The sequence below is a fragment of the Carettochelys insculpta genome, chromosome 2, assembly GCF_033958435.1.
Source record: "Carettochelys insculpta isolate YL-2023 chromosome 2, ASM3395843v1, whole genome shotgun sequence".
Taxonomy (NCBI): domain Eukaryota; kingdom Metazoa; phylum Chordata; order Testudines; family Carettochelyidae; genus Carettochelys; species Carettochelys insculpta.
In genome coordinates, this window is record NC_134138.1 from 216,417,152 (window position 1) to 216,439,390 (window position 22,239).

Sequence of the window (22,239 nt, forward strand, 5' to 3'; positions counted from 1 at the left end):
TCGATTTTGCTGCATCTTCACCAGATGCACAATTTCAAACTCTGGAAGATCTACTGCAGTGCGTTGATCTTCCAGTAAGTATAGACAAGCCCGGAGAACCACTTTACTTGTAAATCCTTTAGACTTAAGAATGCAGCATAGATACTTGAATCCAAAAAAATGTGTTGAGAATTCCGTTCCTGAAAATTGAAGGACTGACTTGTATTCAGTTTAGTGTTCTATCTGTATAAGTATCTTGTACCAGATTAGGATCAGTTTCTAAATTCTTAGGGAACACATTTTTCTTCATATTGTTCTAAAAGCACAGAATGACCAGATGAATTATGTCGTCAATTAGAGCAGATCAAAAAGTTTGTCAGAAAATTATTTGCAACAGAAAACACAAATTTTTGCACTCAAAAAAAGTTTTTTGTTTTGTTTTTTTTTAAAATAGCTCTGGTCATGACCCTGCAAACATTTACTCCTGTACATGTGCTTCCCCCAGTGCACAGTCCCAGTTAAATCAACAGGACTAGCATGATTACTTCCTACACAGGGAAAAGCAATTGTAATGACTGGGCCCTCCATTACCAGTTATTTGACTGTTTGCCTTTACTAACATGGTGCTTTCCTCTCCCCCTCCCCCCCACACACACATGTAGTAAGTGCTGACAGGCTCGTAGCTTTATTTAGTAATCATATGACTTGATGTTCTTAAACTGTCACCTCGATAGCTAACTAAATATACAAAATTTTTTCATTTATATTTCTCCACCCCTACCCTGCAAAAAAAAAAAAAGAAGGAATAAAGAGGAAAATAAGGGACGGCAACAGAGCAGGGAAGGAGAGGAGAGCAGTGTTATCTCCTTTTCCATTGGGTATGAATTAAAGACTTCTAAAATGTCAGACCAAATCTAGGTGAGGTCCCTCTTCCTAAAAATGTCCCCTGCTCTTAGCTGCCAGGTCAGCCAAGTTGGCCAGCCAAGCTTCTACCCCAGGAGGCAGACTGCTCTGCCACCTAAACAAAGAAAGTTGTTTAGCTACAGTGTTGCTGTAGAGAGCCAAGTTTTCCTTGAGGTGGAGGCTTTCCAAGATGGCGGGATTTATTCCAACCACTGTTCTGGAAAGCAGTTTTTAAGGAGATATCCATTATCACCATAATCCTTCTGCCTACTTCAAGCCCAAAGGATTGTTTCCTGGGACAATCCCAACACATCTGAACACTGGGAGACCCACATCTCCAAAAGCAGTTTCTTTTGGTAAAGTTCATGCATGTAACCTGTGTAGGGATCAGAGTTAACTAAATAGAATTTTCTGTTCTATAAGCATAAATGGGGTAGACCCGTAGTAAATGTGTTAATGTTTTGCAAGGCATTTCTCCATTGGCCAAGGTTCAAGAATATATACAAATCTTTGTTCAATGCTTGTCACAAGCAACCTAACTTAAGGAGGGTTTTTGGGCCAGGAAGTGGTAACAAGCTGGAACCGGTTGGGTGAACCATGGAGCGGTCTCAGTAACTGCAACAATTCTGGAGTCTCTGGTGCTTCCAACATAACAGGGCCACCTAGGTCTTTCAAGATAGGTTTATGCTGCAGGTAATGGCATGCAGCTGGATAAGATATGGTTGGAGTAATTGGAATAGCATAAACTAAACCTCTAAGATCAAATGAGAGTCCCAAACTATCCTCTTATGCATTCAGTCTGTCGTCATTACTAGATTTTTGGTAAATTTTCAACAATGGACTGCCCCAGAGTTCAGCCTCAATGTGTGACATAAGATGGAATTTATTTTTTCTACCCAAAATGGTCCATACTTCTCTGGTACTCTGTATTGTAGGGGGCACTTTGCAATTCAAACAGTAATAGGCTGGCCCTAGTAATCTTGCCAGCCCTTGCGGGTGTGGAAGATATGTTGCATACTGTGAGTAACAATCTCAGGGTCAAGACTGAGGAAACTATTACAATCCCTTCAACATTTCTACCAAAAATATGGCAATAGAGGAATAAATACATGTATGACAGATTTAGGATAAGATAAAAATCACAATTTCATATGTAACCTCGTTAGACTGCATTACATTAATATGATAAGCATTAAGAAAAACATTTAAACTCTCCAGATACCACAGAGCTTGGCACAATATAAATGTCTAGCCACACTGAACATTGACACAGTTATGACAATCAAGCAACTTGGCAGATAAAACAACTTCAGGAATTTTGCTTCTGAAGTAAACACCTGAAAAGAGTTGCACAACCATGGAAGCTTGAAATCAGTTTCTTCCTTCTGTGAAAAGACCAGTGACCATGCAAAGTCTGCTACAGCAATCTTTTCATTGAGGATTAGAACCACAAATAGTGCTGGTCAGAGGAACAGAGCATATTGGAGCACACAAATGTGAACTGCTGCATGTCGTGATTGAATTCCCAGCTCTGTCACCAATTGGTTGCATGACTTTGGGAAAGTCACTTTATCCATTACTTTGTTTCCCCATCTGTAAAAGGAGCATAATGCCTGCCAATGCTGATGTTGTAAGGCTTGACATTAATATTTCTGAAGTGATCCCAGCCTTAAACAGAATGTGCTACATAAACACAAGGTATTTTTACTGTTATCTTTATACTTACATGAATAAATATCTCATAGTCTACATATGAATGCCAAGAATCTTCCTTTTGTATCCTAGGGTCCCGTACCAGGACAGTTACGAATTCCTGTAAATGCATAATAAATCAAGCAATTAGTTTTCGAACAAGAACAGAGCCTGAAAGTGTCTTTGATTGCTTTGCTGTTTCATTAATGAATGTGTTCAGACTAAAAGCTGAACTGCTGTTTTATCAAATGTTGCAATCCCTTAAAAGAAGCAAAAAACAATGAATCATCTGAATTACAGACACGTTCGGGAAACAACTTGCCACACAGCTGACCAAAAAGGGAATTTTTCAAATGAAATAATAATGGTAGATTTTTGAAGACACTATGTTCATGGGAGCTCAATGATCTGAGTGGCAGCACACTGATTAACTAACTTGTAAATCACCAATTAAAAATAGTTGTGCAACCATATTTTTAAATATTTATCATTCCATTAAACAAAAGAGGGCTCTACAAGAATATTCCATGGTACAGAATATGATTATTATATTTTATCAGCATACTATTGGATCTACATTTCCTCACCACTCTGCAATTTTCCTTTAAAAAAAAAAAAAACCCACTTATTTTCACAATCAAGATCTCTGAAATTTATTTCTAGAAATGCTTAACACCAGCCTTAGGAAACAGGAATTGACTCTTTCCTACCAGCTAGATCAGTGTTTCTTCTCAATCAGGGGTACGTGTAACCTTGGGGAAAACCGAGATCTTCCAGGGGGTACATCAACTCATCTAGATATTTGCCTAGTTTTACAACAGGCTACGTACAAAACACTAGTAAAGTCAATACAATTTAAATGTTCATTCAGACAATTACTTGTTTCTACTTATTGGTACGCCTTACGCTGAAATGTAACTACAGTATTTCTCTTCAAATTCTTTTATTTCATAATAAGATGTTAGAAAGTCAGCAAGTTTTCAGTAGTAGCCTTCTGTGATATTTTTGCATGTTTTTGTAAGTAAGCAGGTTTTAAGTGAGGTGTATCTTGGTGGCATGCAAAACAAATCTGACTCCTGTAAAGGCTACAGTAATCTGGAAGGGTTGAATGGCACTTGTTTCAAGATCTCAGATTACCTTAGGATCACGTTTCTCAATCGGTGGTACATATACCCTTAGGGGTGGGTACACAAGAGAAGGAGTCTGGGGGTACTTATTTTTTAAAGGGGTATATTACACAAAAAGGTTGAGAAACACTGGGCTACATCATCTCTTCATGATCCACACCAGGAGGAGCACAAGGAGAGAAATTTTGCTTTCAAAAGTCAGTTTCTCTGTGAGGAGAGGTCTACACCTGTCACAGCACATACTCCCTCATGTACCCATCCACCTGAATATACAGTGGCTCTTTAGACTCCATTTATCCCTACAAACAGGAACCGGTGGTACAGTGCATTGGCCCAAGGGAATAAGGGACACACGCCCCCTAAGATCGCTTAGCTGTCTTGGGAAATGGACCATTATATAACTCAGTAATTATAGAAGACGCAGCAGAATGGATTCCCAGTCAGGACTCAGGCCTTTGGGCAATACTGCACTATAGATAAGTACTGCTAATAATAGCTGTATGAGACTGAAGAAATGCAGACACTCTTACCTAACATCTGTGGTGGATGTGACATCACTTTAAGGAAACTGGCATATCGACCCCTAAATTAATTTGTGAATATTACAATAGTTCCTTTACAGTACAAATATTTGGCAGTGTGCCTGTCTAATGTGTTCGTAGGGTAATTTAATAACCCAGTTCAACTTCTGCAGGATAGTTAGTGAACCGAATAATTTCCCCAGAGAAGGGTCCTAAATAAAGAGGAAACACTGGATAGGAATTCATTAAGCGCTTCTCTACACATCCTTCTAGCAATGATTAAGAATATAAGAACATGAGAACAGCCATACTGGGTGAGACCAAAGGTCCATCCAGACCAGTATCCGGTCTGCTGGCTGTGGCCAACACTAGGTGCCCCAGAGGGAGCATACTGAACTTGATCAAGCAAACTCTCTCCTGCCATCCATCTCCAGACTCTGACAAACAGAAGCTAGGGACACCATTCCTTACCCATCCTGCCCAACAGTCATTAATGCATCTAACCTCCATGAATTTATCTAGCTCTTTTGAAACCCTGTTATAGTCCTAACCTTCACACCCTCCTCTGGCAGGAGTTCCACAGGTTGACTATGTACTGTGTGAAGAAAAACTTCCTTTTATTTGTTTTAAACCTTCTGCCCATTAATTTCATTTGGTGCCCTCTAGTTCTGATATGAGAACAAGTAAGTAATCTTTCCTTGTTCGCTTTCTACGCACTACTCAATTTTATATACCTCTATCATGTCCCCCCTTAGTCTCCTTTTTTCTAAGCTGAAGAGTCCTAGTCTCTTTAAGCTCTCTTCATATGGGACCCATTCCAAACTCCTAATCATTTTAGTTGCCCTTTTTTGAACCTTTTCTAATGCCAATATATCTTTTTCCATACGAGAAGACCACATCCGTACACAGTATTCGAGATGTGGGCATACCATGGTTTTATATAAGGGCAATAAGATATTCTCCATCTTATTATCTATCCCTTTTTTAATGATTCCTCAAGTTCTGTTTGCTTTTTTGACTGCCGCTTCACACTGCATGGATGTTTTCAGAGAACCATCCACAAAGACTCCAAGATCTCTTTCCTGTTGAGTTACAGCTAGCTTAGCCCATATCACACTGCATGTATAATTCAGGTTATTTTTTCCAATTTGCCATTTTGTTGCCCAGTCACTCAGGATTGAGAGATCCTTTTGAAGTTCTTCACAGTCTGCTTTGGTCTGAACTATCTTGATCAGTTTAGTGTCATCTGCAAACTTTGCCACCTCAAAGTTTACCCCTTTCTCCAGATCATTTATGAATAAGTTGAATAGGATTGGTCCTAAGACAGACCCTTGGGGAACACCACTAGTTATCCTCCTTCATTCTGAAAATGTAGTGTTTATTCCTACCCCCTATTTCCTGCCTTTTAACCAGCTCTCAGTCCATGCAAGGATCTTCCCTCTTATCCATGACAACTTAATTTACGTAAGAGCCTTTGGTGAGAGACCTTGAAAAAGGCTTTCTGGAAATCCAAGTACACTATATCTAATGGATCCTCTTTATTCATGTGTTTGTTGACCCCTTCAAAGAACTCTAATAGATTAGTAAGACATGATTTCCCTTTACATAAACCATGCTGACTTTCGCCCAACATATTATGTTCTTCTATGTGTCTGACAATTTTATACTTTACTATGGTTTCAACTAATTTGCTCGGTAATGATGTTAGACTTACTGGTCTGTAATTGCCAGGATCGCCTCTAAAGCCCTTTTTAAGTATTGGTGTTACTTTAGCTATCTTCCAGTCACTGGGTACAGAAGCTGATTTAAAGGATAGGTAACAAACCGCAGTTAACAGTTCTGTAATTCCACATGAATTCTTTCAGAACTCTTGGGTAAATGCCATCTGGTCCCAGTGACTTGTAACTGTTAACTTTACCAATCGGTTCCAAAACCTCCTATAGTGATTCCCGAATCTTGGACAATTCCTCAGGATTTGTCACCTACAAAGGATGGCTCAGGTTTGGGAATCTCACCAACGTCCTCAGTCATGAAGACCAAAGCAAAGAATTCACTGAGTTTCTCCGCAATGACTTTGTCATCTTTGAGTGCCCCTTTTGTACCTCTATTGTTTAGGAGCCCCACTGGTTCTTTAGCAGGCTTCCTGCTTCTGAGGTACTTAAACATTTTGGTATTGCTTTTTGAGTTTTTGGCTAGCTGTTCTTCAAACTCCTTTTTGACTTTTCTTATCACGTTTTTACATTTAATTTGGCAGTCTTTATGTTCCTTTCTATTATCCTCACTAGGCTTTAACTTCTACTTTTTAAAGATGCCTTTTTATATCTCACTGCTTCATTTAAATGGTTAAGCCAAGCCATGGCGGCTCTCTTTTGAGTCTTATGTTGTTTTAATTTGGTGTATACATTTATATTGGGCTTCTATTATGGTGTCTTTGAAAAGTTTCCATGCAGCTTGCAGGGATTTTACTTTAGTCACTGTACCTTTTAATTTCTGTTTAACTAAAGTCCCTAGTTTCAAGTGTGGACAGTTATACTGGTATAAAGATGCTTATGTGTGTGTTTGTACAAAAACAAGCTACACTGATATAAACATTTCTGTAAATACCACAGTAACTTCATCCACACTAAGGAGTTGCACTCATTTTACTACATCATTTTTTTCAGTTGAGTAAAATCAGAGAAAAACTGTGTTAGACAAGCCTCTAAGGCTGTGTCTATACAACAAGATAAATTTGAATTTAAGACAGTTAGCTCGATATTACCACCTGACTGCCTTCACTGTAAATACCATTAGCTCAATTTAAAGAGCACGAATATCAATATCATTGGTACCTGATGGGTATAGCGTCAAGCTCAAATTCAAAAGTTCGATTGCAGGCCTGTGTGGAAGTGCCACATCTTAAAATTGAATTTATTAGCTTCTAGAGATGTCCCGTATGTAACCCACAATGCCCCTCAGTGCTCTGCTCTGGCTGCTGCTCTCCAAGTGCACAGGAATTAGGTTACTGGAAGACTGTGAATTTCAAATTGGGACCAGGAAGCCTGTGTTTGTATGAGAGCCTGAAAAATGCCTCTCTTTCTTCCTTTTTCTTTCTTTGCTGTTAGCACTGTGAGCGCATCTATCCATTACAAATAGCCCCAGAATGGCGTTCATGGATCTGTCTCTACACTTGGTATTTTCTTCTACCCTGCCTGGTGTCAGCTGCTGCCCCACTGCACCACATGGCAGCAAGGCTGTTGTGGGAGTCATGCTTGTATAAGAGACCAAAAAACTTCTGAGAGGTTTACCCTCCATCCCCCACAGGCACCACACAATCAGGGTCTTTTTCATGCTCAGCCATATTACACGGGTAGCCCACAACCCAATAAAAGGACTTGCCTGCCTGCCATTCGGTGCTGACCATGCTGCCAGGAAGTACCATGTCCTAGCATCCATGTGGTTAGGGCTCCAAGGGTGAGAAAGATTTTCTGGACCTTGCTGCCACTGGTGGGTGGAGGGAAGTCTCCCCCAGCAGCTAAGATACATGGGGACTTGTTGCTAGTGGGGGGAATTCTCCCTGGTGGCTAAGATACATGGTGCTTGCTTCTGCTGGGGGGGGGGGGGGGGAAGTCTCCCCCTATGTCTAAGATATTCAGAGGGGACTAATTCAACTGCCCCCCCACTGAAACCCCCACCCTTAGCAAGGGACCAGTGGGGCTTTCTGCCACCAGGGGGAAGTCTCCCCCAGTGACTAAGATATTCGGGAGGGGGCACTAATACAACTGACCCCCCCACTGAAACCCCCTCACGCCCTTAGCCAGGGGCCTGTGGGGCTTGCTGCCACAGGGGGAAAGTCTCCCTGATGGCTAAGATATTCTGGGGGGCTACTTCAATTATTTCAACCAGCTCTGAAGCCGCAGACCGCAGTACCCCCTCTGCCAAAAATATTCTGGGGGGCTTGCTGTCCATTGCAGACAACTGCTGCTTTGATATTTGTTATAAAATCTCTTTCCTAACATTTCCTCTCTGTCTTCATGCTTTGACACACACACACACACACCCCGGCCAAAAAAGGGTAGAGGGCCAGTTGAGATTCCTGTTTTCACTATAAGTTCAGTGTATGAGATTTCACTGCCACCCCATGGGTTCGCAGTATCTGTGTGGTGAAGAGGAAAGACAGAGATCTTTTTTTCCCCTAGACTTTTCTATCCTCTTTCTCCTAACTTTGAAAAGACAATCTGGCCCTGTGTTATTTTCAGGGATCGGATGCTATCACTTGAGGGCGTACACTCGGTGGATGGCCAGTTGAGAACACAGCCTGTGCACAGAAGCCTTAAAGTGCACTGCAAAGCCCAAGACTCTTCCCTCAACAACTCTCTTTTGTCAAAAACTTTCCTATCATCTCATTCTTCTAGCTTTTCAGGGTCCCTGAATTATTTGCAGGGATCAGATGCAAGCACAGGAGGGGGGACAGTCAGTGGATGGCCAGTTGAGAATTCAGTTATAGAAGACAGACTTCCGTCCTTTTTTTGCCGTCTCTGTGGACGCCCTGCTTTTCCTTCCTTCCAATGGGGAAAAAATGGACATTTGCCTACCACGGGAGGGGAATGAGGGAAATGCAATGTAGGAAGATGCCAAAGACCAGCGAGCTTACCCAGAATGCTACAGGGATGAATGAGGGAAATGTGGGACAGGTTCCCACAATGCACTACTGCAACTGTCAATGTTTGCCCGTTGAGTGTGGCAGCAGTAAGTCGACTCTGTGAGGAGCACACGGCAAGGTGAGGATAGTGAAAAACCAACTGATTAATTCCAGAGTTACAAAATCAATATTAATAAATTCAATTTTATCTCGTAGTGTGGACACAACCTAAGATGGAGAACCAACTATGTCCTATGCCTGCATGTGTGGTGATAAAACACTTTGGAAATGCTCTAATTACATATGGAAACAAAGCAAAGAAAATCCCTTTTAGGTGTTCTTTTGAGGGGCAGGGGAAGAACAGGAAGCAGAGAATTGCATCAGTTTAGAGATATTTACTGAGAGTTGGGCCCAGAATTCTGAACTCAGTGTTGTTTATCGAAAAATTTATGCTTATCAGAAACCAAGAAGTACTAATACAGTGATCTGCCAAGACTACATCTATGCCCAACCTGCAGATACTGGAAAAGACTGATTTCCTCAACTAATTTTCTTCCTTCTCCCAATCCACACACACACACCACATACTCCCAGCACCAACCAGCTGACTACATAAACAAGTGGATATTACAGAATTGTGACATCCATGACAGGAAACCAGAAATTCAGACTGAAAAAGAATTTGTGCAAAGAGATATTTGTGGTCTGGATTAAATAACTCATCACATGGAACAACTGTTTTCATGGAGTTTCCATTTCCTTTTTCAGCACCAGAGAAACATTCAGGACCTGATTCTCCATTGCCCTGCACCTTGTTTAGCTTTGAACACCAGTGTAAAGTGGATGTAACACACCATTATTCTGATCTGGTAGAATTTTACACAGCTGTCAATGGCACAATGCAGAGCATCAGAGACCATACTCTTAAAGCCATATTCTCAGCAGTGTAAACTGGCACAGTGACACTGAAGTCAACAGACCTATGATGATGATGATGATATTAACCAGTTGAGGATCTGGCTCTTAATTTGCAGACCTATCACCTCTGGGATAACCACAGTTTTAAACTGGGGTGGGGGAGGAAACCACCACATAGCTGACAGATGCAATGAGAGAGTGGCATTCCCTCTCTAGAGCAGAAGAGCTCAACATATCAAAGACCAAGGCAAGAATCACCCAGTCCCAGTGTCTATACTGCATTTTCAATTTCCCATTCTAATTTTATTTTACTGTCCTGGATGTCAGCCGTCTCCTCCCGCTGACCTGCACTTTGCTCTTCTCCTGCTCCAATTTCTGTTCCTTAATCTTGTTACTTGTCTGAGTTTCTCCTCTGCTCCTCACCCTTCTAGCTCCCTGTTCCATCTTAATACTATGTACACTTTTATACTTCTCCTACAAACTGCTCCCATTCTCCCCCACACCCCAATACATAGCTTCAACCTGCTGAAAGAGGAGGTTTTCATCAAAAATTGGGTTGCTGTTCTTACTTTCCAATAAAGGCTTCCACACTTGTAGCCAAAGTGGGTTGAAGACTTCTTGCAATCTGACCCTTTACTCCTTTTTCTTCAACATTCTCCACATCATCTGCCCATAGTACCTCCTTATACAAAGGGTCCCCAAATTACACTGTTTCCCAATAAACTAACTCTCCAACCCTCTGCAAGGGATCAAAAATGTCATGTAAGTAAAATGTTGCTTTCAAAATCTTTTATTCTGAAGTACTGACCATTCTGGTAAATAATAAATATCCACTAGTGGGTCCTGTGGTGTGACAGCTAAACATTTTCTCTTTCAGGATTTTATTACAGTCTCCAAATACCCCCAAAAGCAGCACCCCAACCATTTTAAGCCCAATTTTTGATTCAGCCCTAACTTCTACGATCTCATAATAGGACAGTAATATACCAGCTAGACGTTTTGCTCACTCTATTTGTAAACCTAACAAAACAAGAACTAGGTTCTGTGGTGACTATGTAGAGGAGTAGCCGCTGGGTTCATAATAAGCTGTACCGTTTTCCTGTGAAGAAGTGTAGCAAAGAGCTAACTCAAAGCTCAACTCATGATAGCATTTTAATGAGCATAGTGTGAACTTCACTTACGGCCACCAGAACCCCAAGCTGACAAAATTTAGCAGGATTTTACCCAGGCTAAGGAAAGTAGGAAGCAAGATAAATGTTAATTAATGGGAAGAAAAGAAAATGTACAACATTTCCTAAGAGTTATGAAATGTCCAATATTAGTGACTTGGCACCGAGAAGTGCTAAGCAACCACAATTCTTATTGCAGTCAGTGCTCCTTAGAAACAAGAGCTGAATGCTTGGAGTAGTCCCCACCCCTCCCAACTCTCAGGCCATGTCCGCACTAGAAAGTTGTACTGCTTTATGCACACGTGTCTAGTTAAACGCGTACAGGTCGTGTGGGATAGATGCAGTTATATGGAGTAAAGGTGCTTACGTGCAAAGCTCTACCAGTGTTAAGGCAGCTTCACGTTAAATGGGTCCCTACTAACTGGGTCTTGGCTTGTATTGGTGCAGGTTGAAATTCTCTCATCCAGCAACATCCCTCGTCTGGCAGGACAATGGATGTTGCTGGACCTGAGAGCTCTCGCTGTGTGGGGGCACCATGAGATTCTCATGTAGAGATTCTCATGTACTTAGAGTAACTTTATAACAAATAACTTTATAACAAATAGTTAAATTAACAAGGAAAACATTTTCCACCTGGAACTGGACAGTCCTGTAACCTTCATGTAGGATCCAACAGTCATGCCCAGAGTTCCCTGTAAGCTGAGTGCGTGGGTGGCCCCCCAGGAGAGTCAGATGCCACCTGATTGATTAGCAGAGCACCCAGAGCCAGCAGCATGTATGGGCAGTGACTCAAAGTCCCCATCCCGGTTTACACCATGTGTTTAAATTTGTGTTTAAACCAGGACGGGAACTGAGTCACTATAGGGGCTCATCTGCATATTTGGCTTAACCTAATTCTTGACCTCCTCCCCCACCCCTCCACTCTCTGATTTGCTCACCTTGATTATCTTTCTCTGATTTGTCCTCCTTGCTTACTGTTTTTGGTTCTCTGTGCCTTAAATATGGAGTCTGTTCTGGTCTGAAGAAGTGGGTCTGTCCCACGAAAGCTCACCTAATAAACTATTTTGCTAGTCCTTAAAGTGCTACTTGACTGCTTTTTGTTTTGATTATTGTCCTAGTAAAATACATAGGGCAAGACTGACTGTAAAGTTACATAAGATTCCGCTGTGTGGTGTTACTAACACACCTTCCAGATCCAGGAAGTGCCCAAACCAGTTCCCTCAGAGAGCAGGACAAGCTGGCAATCAAAGGGCCATTATCTACTAAATGGCAAAAAAACATGGCAGGGTTTTTTTTTTTTTTTAAAAAAAAACAAAACAAAAACACAAAACCTCTCCACCTTAGCAAAGAAACAGCATGGGATTCCCACCCACTCAGACTGACTGCGACTATCCTCCCAAATGAAGATGCTTCTCAAGGGCGTGGGAGGACTATACAAGGAAAGAAGAGATACCCCAAGAGTGTACCCCCTCTCCCCAGTCTCTGCCCACGGACCCTGAGGAACAAAAGCAGCAGCACTGGACAGGAGAAAGGGTCCTGAAGCATGTGGTAAGAAAACCTTGCTATGTTAGGCACCAGTTGTGTTTTGTCGTTATATTTGTTACCATTTCTTACTTTTATGCACCTCAATACTTGCACTCACTTAAAAAAAAAAAAAACTCTCTTGGTGTACTTAATAAACTTGTTTTATTATTTTACCTAATCTGGTGTGTTTGAATTGAAGTGTCTGGGAATCTCCATTTAGGGTAAGAGAATATATGTATATCATTTTTATTAACTCAATGGACAAGCTTTCTATAATCTTACACAGCTCAGGCGAGGGCTAGGCAGTACTGGACATACATTTTGGGGGAAAAAAAACAAGACTGGGGGTGTGTTGAGGTCACCCTGTAGTCATGAGCAGAAGAGGAACCCCTGACTTAGGGAGGTGAGACCACAGCCCTGCCCATTCTACACCTACCAGAGCCCAGCCCTCACTGCAGCTGCTGGTCCTGCCCTGCACTCCTTCCCCCACATGCAAGGTGGCTGCTGACCCCTGCTCCAGGCTTCTGTCCCCAGCCTCCCCTGAGCTTCAGAACATCAGGGCCCCAGCCTCTCAGGGTCTGAGGTCCCATCTCTGGCAGAGCCACCAGTCTCAGCACAGGGCAGGGGGCGGCATGGCTGAAATGGCCCCAGTACCTGGAGGGCAGCTGGCCTGGCACACCTCCCACCCTCTATGCCTGAGCTTCTGGCAGGGAGTAGCAGGCTGGAGGGGTCCTAGAGGTGGAGCATGGGAGATGACATGTCAGCCTGTATCAAAGGCAAAGCGTTCCAATACCTTCAACACCTTCTGCCCATGCCAGCGGTATAAACAAAGCACACAAGATGCAATGCATAGCCCACTGGAGCACACACACACGCACGCTTACATGCTGGAGACTGTGCAGTACACACTGGAGGCTGCAGCAGCAAAGCAGTGCAAAGGGCACCCCAGGTTAAAGGGAAATAGCTACTCAGTCTGGATTGTTCTCTGGGTATGTCACAACTGTTTGTTCTTCTCCAGTCCGGGGGACCTTAACTATCCTCCCTGTGTTCTCAAAAGGTAATCATTAATGGTTCCAAGATTGCTTCAGTTTAGGCTTTAAGTACCCTCTGGTGCATTTCACAGATTCCAAGGCCAAAGAGGGACCACTGCGATCACCTACACTGAATTCCTGTATAACACAAGACACAGAACTTCTCCAAAATTACTCTGGCAAGGAAGAGAAAGGACCCCACAGGAAGGGTGTGTCTGGCTATCAGGCCCAGAAACAGAGGTTCAGTTAGGAGGGCAGAAAATGCAAGCTTGGCATAGGCATTAGGCAATATAGAAACTAGCCTAAGGGTGTGACAGGAAGGTTTGTGTTAATACAAATCTTATCTGCTGGAAACAGGACCCTGACCTGCAGCCCAGTAGAGGAGGACCACCTGGGTTCCCCTACCAGCCACTGAGTGAGTGGCACTATCTGAAACGTAACTAGGATTGTTCATTGTAATCACTGAGTGAGCGGCTCAGCTAAAAGTGGTGGATTTAAAGACTGCCTCTGATGATGTGGAATACTGGCAGCACCCTAGAAGAGGCGGACTATTGTGACTTGGCTGGAGGGTTGAGCCTTGAGAAGGAGGCATAGCAGCCACTGAGGAGCAAGAGAGTGAGAGATGATGGATTGAACAACTGTAAGACAAGGCTCTGAGGTTGGCAGATGTGGCCAGGACATTAGTGCTAGAACTAGGAGTGTGGGGGTGGGGGACTGCAGCACCCCCTGGCTTGAAGTGATTTCCATTATATACAAGGTTTCCAATTGGGTTCGAGAGCTCTCGGAACCCCTACTACAAAAACTGTTCCAGCATCCCAGCAAAAGGAGGTGCTTTGGTGGAGAGTAGAGGGCCCCAAGTCATCAACGCTTTCCAAGAAGTTCTTGGCCATTTTGAGTTTTGCTGTATTACATTCCCAGCAGATAGCTGGGTAGTTGACATCTCCCATTACCACCAAGTGTCATGTTTTGGATATTTGTTATGTTCTAGCAAAGCCACAGCCACATCCACCTCCTTCTCCTAGTTTGGCTGTGTGGGGTAAACTCCTATGATTACATCGCCCTTGCTTCCCCCTGCTCAATCCCCCATATATCTTCATCCACAGACTTAACTGGTATGGCTCCCATCTCCTGAATGTCAGCACAAGCATATATAATGCTTGATGCACAACACAACACTTTCCCCCTTCTTCCCCACTACATGTCCTTCTGAGCAAAAAAAAAAATCCCGTTACATCAATATTCCAAGCTTGAGCTTTATAGCTTTTTCAAACTTAACTTCCTAATTCTAGGCCAGTGCAGATGGAGTGTAGTGGCTGCCTACACAGCAAACAAGATCATTTTTCAGTGGATTCTTTTATAACACAGGATAGAAGATTTTGGTTTTGGCTACATCTTGCAAAATACCAATGTACCTACCCAGCAGCAAATTACAAGTGCCCCAGACCAGTTCAGCTGCACAGCACTTGAAATATAGTCAAGACTTCACCCATTCCTCAATCCCCACCCACCTGCTCTGCATGCACGGAGCAGCAGGCCGGAAGCACTGGCTTACTTGTGTGTGCCTGGACCCAAGAGCTGGATAGTTCAGGTTCTTACTTGCCTAACCCCCTGGGTGAGCTCATACTTCAAGCCATTAACCCTTAGCAGGACCACACAATTTGAAGTATTTACCAGTTAAAAGGGAAATATTTCATTAATGTGCCACTAAAAATAAACTGAACAGGCAAGCCACTCAAAAGGAAAAAATATCAGCCTAATACTTCAGCACGAGCCACAAAAATGGAAGCAGCATACTTCTCAAAGGAAACCTGCAGCAAAACTGCCTGCGAGGCTTTTTTCCTATTGTAGCAACCCAACTTTCACACAGTGTGTGGGGTTTTTAGCTTGTCTTGTTAAAGGGAAGTGTTAATTTCATTTGGGGCAACAGATGTCATTCAAATTCATAACCAAAGATATATAGAACTGTAAATTAAAGATGTATGAATGAATGAATTTATTAGTTCATTTTAGTGCCACAATGGCTCTTTGCCAATGTCTTTTTATGGGAAATATCCATCAGCTATTGTAAAAACAATGAGTGGCTAAATCCCAGTCTCAAGTGGAAAGCACTTAAAAATGGGAACTCTCATGCCACTCTCTTATCTCCCCCTACACTTATTGCCTTAATAACTCCATTAAGGCAATTATAACAAGAGAAACTGTTCTCCAAAGTTCTGCTTAAGTGATGCGCTGAGAATTAAACATTACACCAGCACACGGCCACCATGGAAGTTAGCAGAGTCAGATGTTATCACCACCTGCAGGGCTATAAACTCTTTGGAGCAGAGACTATCTTTTTCCACAACACCTAGCATAATGAGGTCCTGGTCTACAACTAGTATCCCTGGGTGTTACAATAATACAGTAGGAGTCAAAGGAAATAGACTACATTGTGGCAAAAACGGGATGGCCCTGCTATACTTAAGTTCTACCATTGTTCCTACCAGTACAGCTGTACCAGTGGATAACTGTGTAATACAATTTTACACGAAGATTGAGTCTTGAGGAGAACATTCTGTGGTAATATAACTGACCCCAGTTAATTTCTCTATCCGTAATCTCATTGTCTAAGACAGCAGGGGCTGAAAGAATGCAGTGGAGAGCGTTTAATTGGTCATAACAAATCTCTCTGGCCAGCTATGGAAGAGAGAATGTTCCTTTAAGTTTTATCCAGTCTGTCCTTCTTAGGCCAGGTCTACACCAGGAGGTAAAACTGATTTTAGGTACACTAATTCAGCTATGAGAACTGCATAGCTGGAGTTGACATACCTAAAATCAATTTTTGCTGCCATCCACACAGCAAGAGGGTCAATGGAAGAAACATTCCTGTTGACTTCCCTTACTCCTCACAACTTCGAGGAATACCGGGGTCAATGGTAGAGCCATGACAGTTCCATTTAGCATGCCTAGTGGGGATATGCTAAATTGAATCCCAAAGATTGACGGACAGCAGTGTAATTGTACCCTTATACACCTGTGTACAACAAACAGTGTTGTAAAAGCAAGATTTAAAATACCCCACACTAGTCACTAACTCACCTTCAGGCACATGAAAGCGTCCCTCTTGGAAGAGGCTCATTATTGTAAATTACAGTTTATCCATACAGCTCAGATACACTACACAGCAGGGACTGTTAGCTGACACATTCATTCATGCTTGAATGTATGTAATAAAGCAATTGCATATAGACCGGGGGGCAGGGGATAGTTTTTAAGGCAATCCATGGCCTCTGAATCACCAGTGTTCAGCTTGAGAAGACCTCTGGGAAGCCCAAGACAAAAAGAACCATCATCTAGCACACAAGCAGCATCCTCCACAGATCTACAGTGGGATGTCCTGGATGGCTCCATCATGGCTGGTTTTGGCACAAAGCATCGCATCACACCTGGATCTGGTAGGATGGCTCTAGAGGCAGCAAAGTATTCCAAAGCCAGACAGCCATTAATCCAGTCTGATGACATAGGAACTGCTAGCAGCAACAGAAAATCTCCCTCTCTCATTTTGTCCACCACAAAGAGCTGTTGATGAGATCACCTAGATGAAAAGTATAGGCTGCATCCCTCCATCTCTGAACAGTAGCCAGGTTGTTATTTGCTTTAACTTAGTGATCAGTTTATTGGCTTCATTCTGATATGAAGTGTTAAGTGAAGAAATATTGGCTAGGACTGGAAACCATAACATGTTTCAGTGGTTGCAAGTTGACTGACAAGTCTCATGCTACAGCTCAACTGGTTGACTATCACTCTAGAATAGGGAGAGTTTAAGCAAAATGGGGCACAGCACTCACCAGATAAGTAGAAGAGACCATGCCCCCAAACTATCCAAATTTTACACATTAGCTCCCAGGTAGGTCTGATCAGCTTATCCTGGAGACAATTCCTGCTGTTCATATTTTGAGCTTCTTTCGTAAGATGGTATTTGTATGTGAGTATATGATGGAGGGCAACCCTAGATACACTGCCTTTGGACAGTATGCAAACCACTGCGCATTCAAAAAAGATGTCACGCTACAGTCGTCTCTGAGCATGGTATAAGGGGAAGCATTTTGTCCCACTCTGATGTATTGGTTTCAGGCTCCATTTCTTGCAATAGCCACCTAAGGGATCCCAAACTCTGTTCATACTGGCTTCAATCTTTCGGAAGGTCGTAGTCCTTTGTGATCAGGCAGATATGACAGCATAAGTGAAACACCTGGAGATGATGTTCAGTATGACATTGGTGATTACAATTAAATAAAAGTTGGCAACTGCACCAAACACTGCCAGAGTTCATTCTTCTCCAATCCCCAGTGCCGATTTTTGTGGCCCAGCACCACCCTAAGTCTTCTTTTGGAGCATCATCTTAGTTGCCAAGGCACCCCCCCACATCTAGGAAGTACTCTTGACATTTTAAATGGCAGTGTCATAGGCTGCTGTAAAACTCCAACAAGACAGCGCCAGTTTTCTTCTCTTGAAATCTATTTTGAGTACAGGCAATAAGTGTTATGATTTGGTTAGATACCTGCCTCCTCCTCACTCAAGTTGTTCTGTCATGGTATTAATGTTCAGCAGGATCATCTGCCTCATGAATTTGTAGGTACAATTCATGAGAGACAGTGGATGACAGCTGCTGAAGAGTATGACGGGGTAGCTGTTAGTCTATATCTGCAAAAACAACAAGTCATCCTGGGGCACCTTATAGACTAACAGAATTTTTGGAGTATAAGCTTTTGTGGGCAAAGACCCACTTTGTCAGATGCACTGGAATGGAGAGATATGTTGTTAATCCTACTAGCTTTCCCTGTTTCCATTTATTTCAATGACTTTTCTATTTCTATGGTCAAACTAAGTTGGAGCCTATGTATGCAGCTCAGGCATATTTTTGGTGCATTACTGAGTAGCAGTAAGAGATTTAACATGAGTTTCATGAAGGTAGATGGCGCTGTTACTGAAAACATTGCTTCCTAACACACTAACTCTGTTTAGTGGATCATAATGCCTGTAGCAACTTTAAGGGAAGGGCCCACCATTCACAGCACTTCCTAGATCAACAGTAACAAGTTTGTTGATTCAGAGATGTTTAATAACCTCACAAGTGACATGCGGAAAACCTCAGACAAAATGTTGCCAACATCTTGATTCTGATAACTCCACTTTCCATCTTGTTTCTCCCCAATTCCCCAAGCAAATCTTCTGTACAGTGAGATAATAAAGATGAACAGTTGCTTGCCTGGAACTCTAAGGTGCGCTACCACAGCTATATTCTTTAGGTACTGCTCTTCTCCTCCAAGAATCCTCTCTAGCCCTGTACCCTCTCTTCTATGGGCCCCAAACTGACCAAATCCAGCATTCTCAGCAATTTCTGGGGAATGGGATCTTCAAGCCCAACAACTTTCTGAAGTGCTGCAAGGGTATAGTTGCCTCAGCCTCTTGGAGGTCAGAAGCTCTCTACTAACATCCTCAACTCCACAAGTCATTTAAAGGAAAAAATCCAAGCAAAAAAATCAAGAGAAGCAGCATAAACTCCTCAAAACCTAACAGCCTTGCTAGACAGAGCAAGATTCCTTTTACAATGGTGTATGTTGGGAGAGGAGCGTGTTTTAATATCCCAGTCACACCATGGCCCATCTCTCTCTCCATCAGGGAGCATTCTCTCATGTATGCTTGTGTGCACACACTGGTTTGTGAGGGCCTAATCTGGTCTGCAAAACTCGTATAATTGATGATAATAAACAAATTAAAAAAAAAAAAAAAAAAAAAAAAAAACCTCCAAACCTACTTTGACTCAGATCCCAACTCGCTTCCAGATGGCTAGCATGGTAGTTAAATGAAAAACAGTATAGTTGTAGACTGACCATATTTTAATCTGGTGGTCACTGAAACACACTCTCCATACTGCCCCTTTCATAGAAGCAGAACATAGCTATTTAAATGTTTGTTTATACTGCTTAATTGTTTTCCCATTAGTGTCAGTTTACCTGATTCAATTTGGAAAGAATATTTAAAATGTGAATTTACATTTTACTCCTGTTTTGCTTTTTTGCAGTTCTCTGAGCAATAAGTTGGTTTCACTTGAAGGCTCTCAATCACTAACAAATTCAATGTTTGGGTCATAAACACTGCAGAAGAATATTTAAATTGTTTGTATTAGTCTGAATAATCATGGAAATTATTGATTGTGTTTAAAAAATAAACAGACTCCCAAGGTTTTAGAAAGCCAAAGATAAACAATCTGAAGTTGACTGGGCCACATCCCTCTAATTCTCAATACAAGACTGGAACGTTAATGACATTGTTATCCTGTGCCAAAAAAATCCCCTCCAGTTAAGGAGCGAGGTAAAAAAAAAAAAAAAAAAAAATCTATGAACAGCAGGATCTTTTCCAGGATGTTTATGCTCTAATTGGAGGCTAAACTAGTTCAATCAGGTATCTTTGGCATATCACCCCTTAGAAAAACAACACTCAGTGTTCTCACATAGAATTCATTTCAAAACACTTTATTGCCCAGAAACAGAAGTTATAATAATAATTAATGGACACACCCTTAAGCTGGGCATCTACTAAATTTAGGATTGTGAAAAGTGCATTAGATTCTGAAATGTGGTCGTTTGTGTACTTTTACACAGAACAGAGTAAAAACATACAGAAGTACACAGTACTTCTCAAAGCCAGGGACCCAACCCAAAAGGGGGTCCACAAGGCTGTTGGGGGTGGGTGTTATGTTATCACCACCTTTTTTTCCTGCATTGCCATCAGAGCATGGCAGCCGCTGGCCAAGCACCCAGCTGTGAAGGCAGCGCTGCTGCCAACAGCAGCAGAGTAGTAAGGATAGCAATATCATACATGCCACCCTTACTTCTCTGCTGCTGGCGGTGGCATTTCCTTCAGACCTGGGCACCCAGGCAGCAGCTGCCACTCCACCTTCAGAGCAGCTGAAGAGCAGCAGCTACTGACTAGGCACTTGGAGGTGTAAACTACTAAACACACACATAAAGGAGGACACATTCAAAGACGTACGCAAACCACTACCTCAAAACAGCTTCCACATACGCCCAACTAAAGGAGGGATCCAGAGTTCCTGGACAAACTCCTACCTCATGACTGTTCCCCAAGACCTGGATGTCCTTCACGTCAAACCACTCACATTTCAAAAGGGAGTGGAGGGGGTGTTCTTCAGTCACTATCGATATTCAAAGGATGGCATTTTCCCCACTCTCTTAATTTCCGAAGACTCTTTCCATCCCCAGTTTTAAGTTACGACCATTTGCTATGCGGGTTCCTCATTGTTTGTGTCTTCCCTGGGTTGGATACCAGCTAGGCACTTGATGCCAAGTGCATCTTGCTGGGGAGACTGACACTCTCCACCTGAATACTTACCCCACATCACTTCATAGCAAGGCAGTGAAATTGCACCACGATTACAATGTTCTTCATATCTATAGCCCGCCACTCGCCACCCCACCCCCACACATACACACTTCTCACCAGAACCTGTATACACCACTCATCATGACTACTGACCTCAGTGCACTACAGCGTACTTGGACAGTTAAACATCACGATATGACAACAGTAAGTTTAACGACTTATTCAGGGGTAGGGAAACCCTTTAGTTTTATCCCTGAGATGCCTGGTCTCTGTCACAGGTGCATCCCACCCCCTCCTCCATTACTACATACTTTTCTATTGCCAATTTCCCATTGCTCACCCAGCCATAATGCAGTGGTCCCCAAACTGTGGGGCGTGTGTCCCTATGAGGACACGGAGGAAGTTTCAAGAGATGCATGTGGTGAGGCCTGAGACACCACCAAAGGGCTGCCCCCTGTTTCATCCCCAGCCTCATTCAGCCCCAGTCCTGCTCTGCCCCAGGACTGGGACAGCCACCATGAGGGGTGGGAAGGGAGCACCATGCCCCCAACCCAGTCCCACTCATCCCAAAGTCCTGCTCTGCCTCTGGCTCAGCTCCACCCCCACACCAGCTCTTCCTTCATTCCTCCTCCACCCCCAGACCAGCCCCACCTCTAACCCCAGATTCTCCCTTGTCCGTAGTTCTGACTTCAGTCCAAGCTTCACTGCTCAGTAAGCCTGGTTGTGCAGTACTGGAGGTGGGACACACACAGATTCTGTTGACTAAGGTGGGGGCAATGACTGGAAAAGTTCACACACTACTGCTCTAATGATTACCCAATAAGTCATTTTCCAAGCTCCTGTCTACAGGCTTCTACACTGCAGAATTCTACCAAAATTTACCAGCAAACTCAGCACTTGTTTATTATTGTTTAAAAAAAAAAAATCACTTACCTGTTTTTCCAGTTTCGGTGTCATCCTCAAAACAGCTGATAAAAACCGAACCTGTAAAACAAAATGGGCAAACTAATTAGCTCTATTTTACAGTAAATGAAGGGATATGTATTTCCTCTTGCACCAGAGAACAGGCCAGGCCAGGCTCAATGCAATATGGTGCCTAGGGCTACAACTAGAGAATTTAAAAAAAACAAGTGGCTTTGCTGCCTACCTAAAAACTTTTACACTTCAGCTAGGAAAAGTCAGGTCCATATGCCATTTAATGAGATACTGTAGATTCATAATGGGAGATACTCTGCCCTGCTCAGCTCCCTTTGCACATAAAAGTGGCATAAATGGAGTAGGCACAGTGCACATCCCCACCTGGAGATTTCCCTGGCACACAGGAGTCCTTTGTGGACACACAGCTTTCATGGGTGCTGTCTATGTCTT

At 42.7% G+C, this 22,239-nt stretch overlaps 1 protein-coding gene across 1 annotated transcript in view; it reads right to left on the bottom strand.

The window, feature by feature from the left end:
- SNX10 (sorting nexin 10) overlaps positions 1 to 22,239 on the bottom strand; it is a 55,410-nt gene that overhangs the window by 15,107 nt on the left and 18,064 nt on the right. The window contains exons 2-3 of the mRNA XM_074984597.1: positions 21,805 to 21,855; positions 2,609 to 2,695 (exon numbers count right to left, since the gene is read on the bottom strand). Of these exons, the coding sequence (XP_074840698.1) occupies positions 2,609 to 2,695; positions 21,805 to 21,828 (111 nt within the window). The 5' untranslated portion in view covers positions 21,829 to 21,855. The remainder of the gene's footprint in view (positions 1 to 2,608; positions 2,696 to 21,804; positions 21,856 to 22,239) is intronic.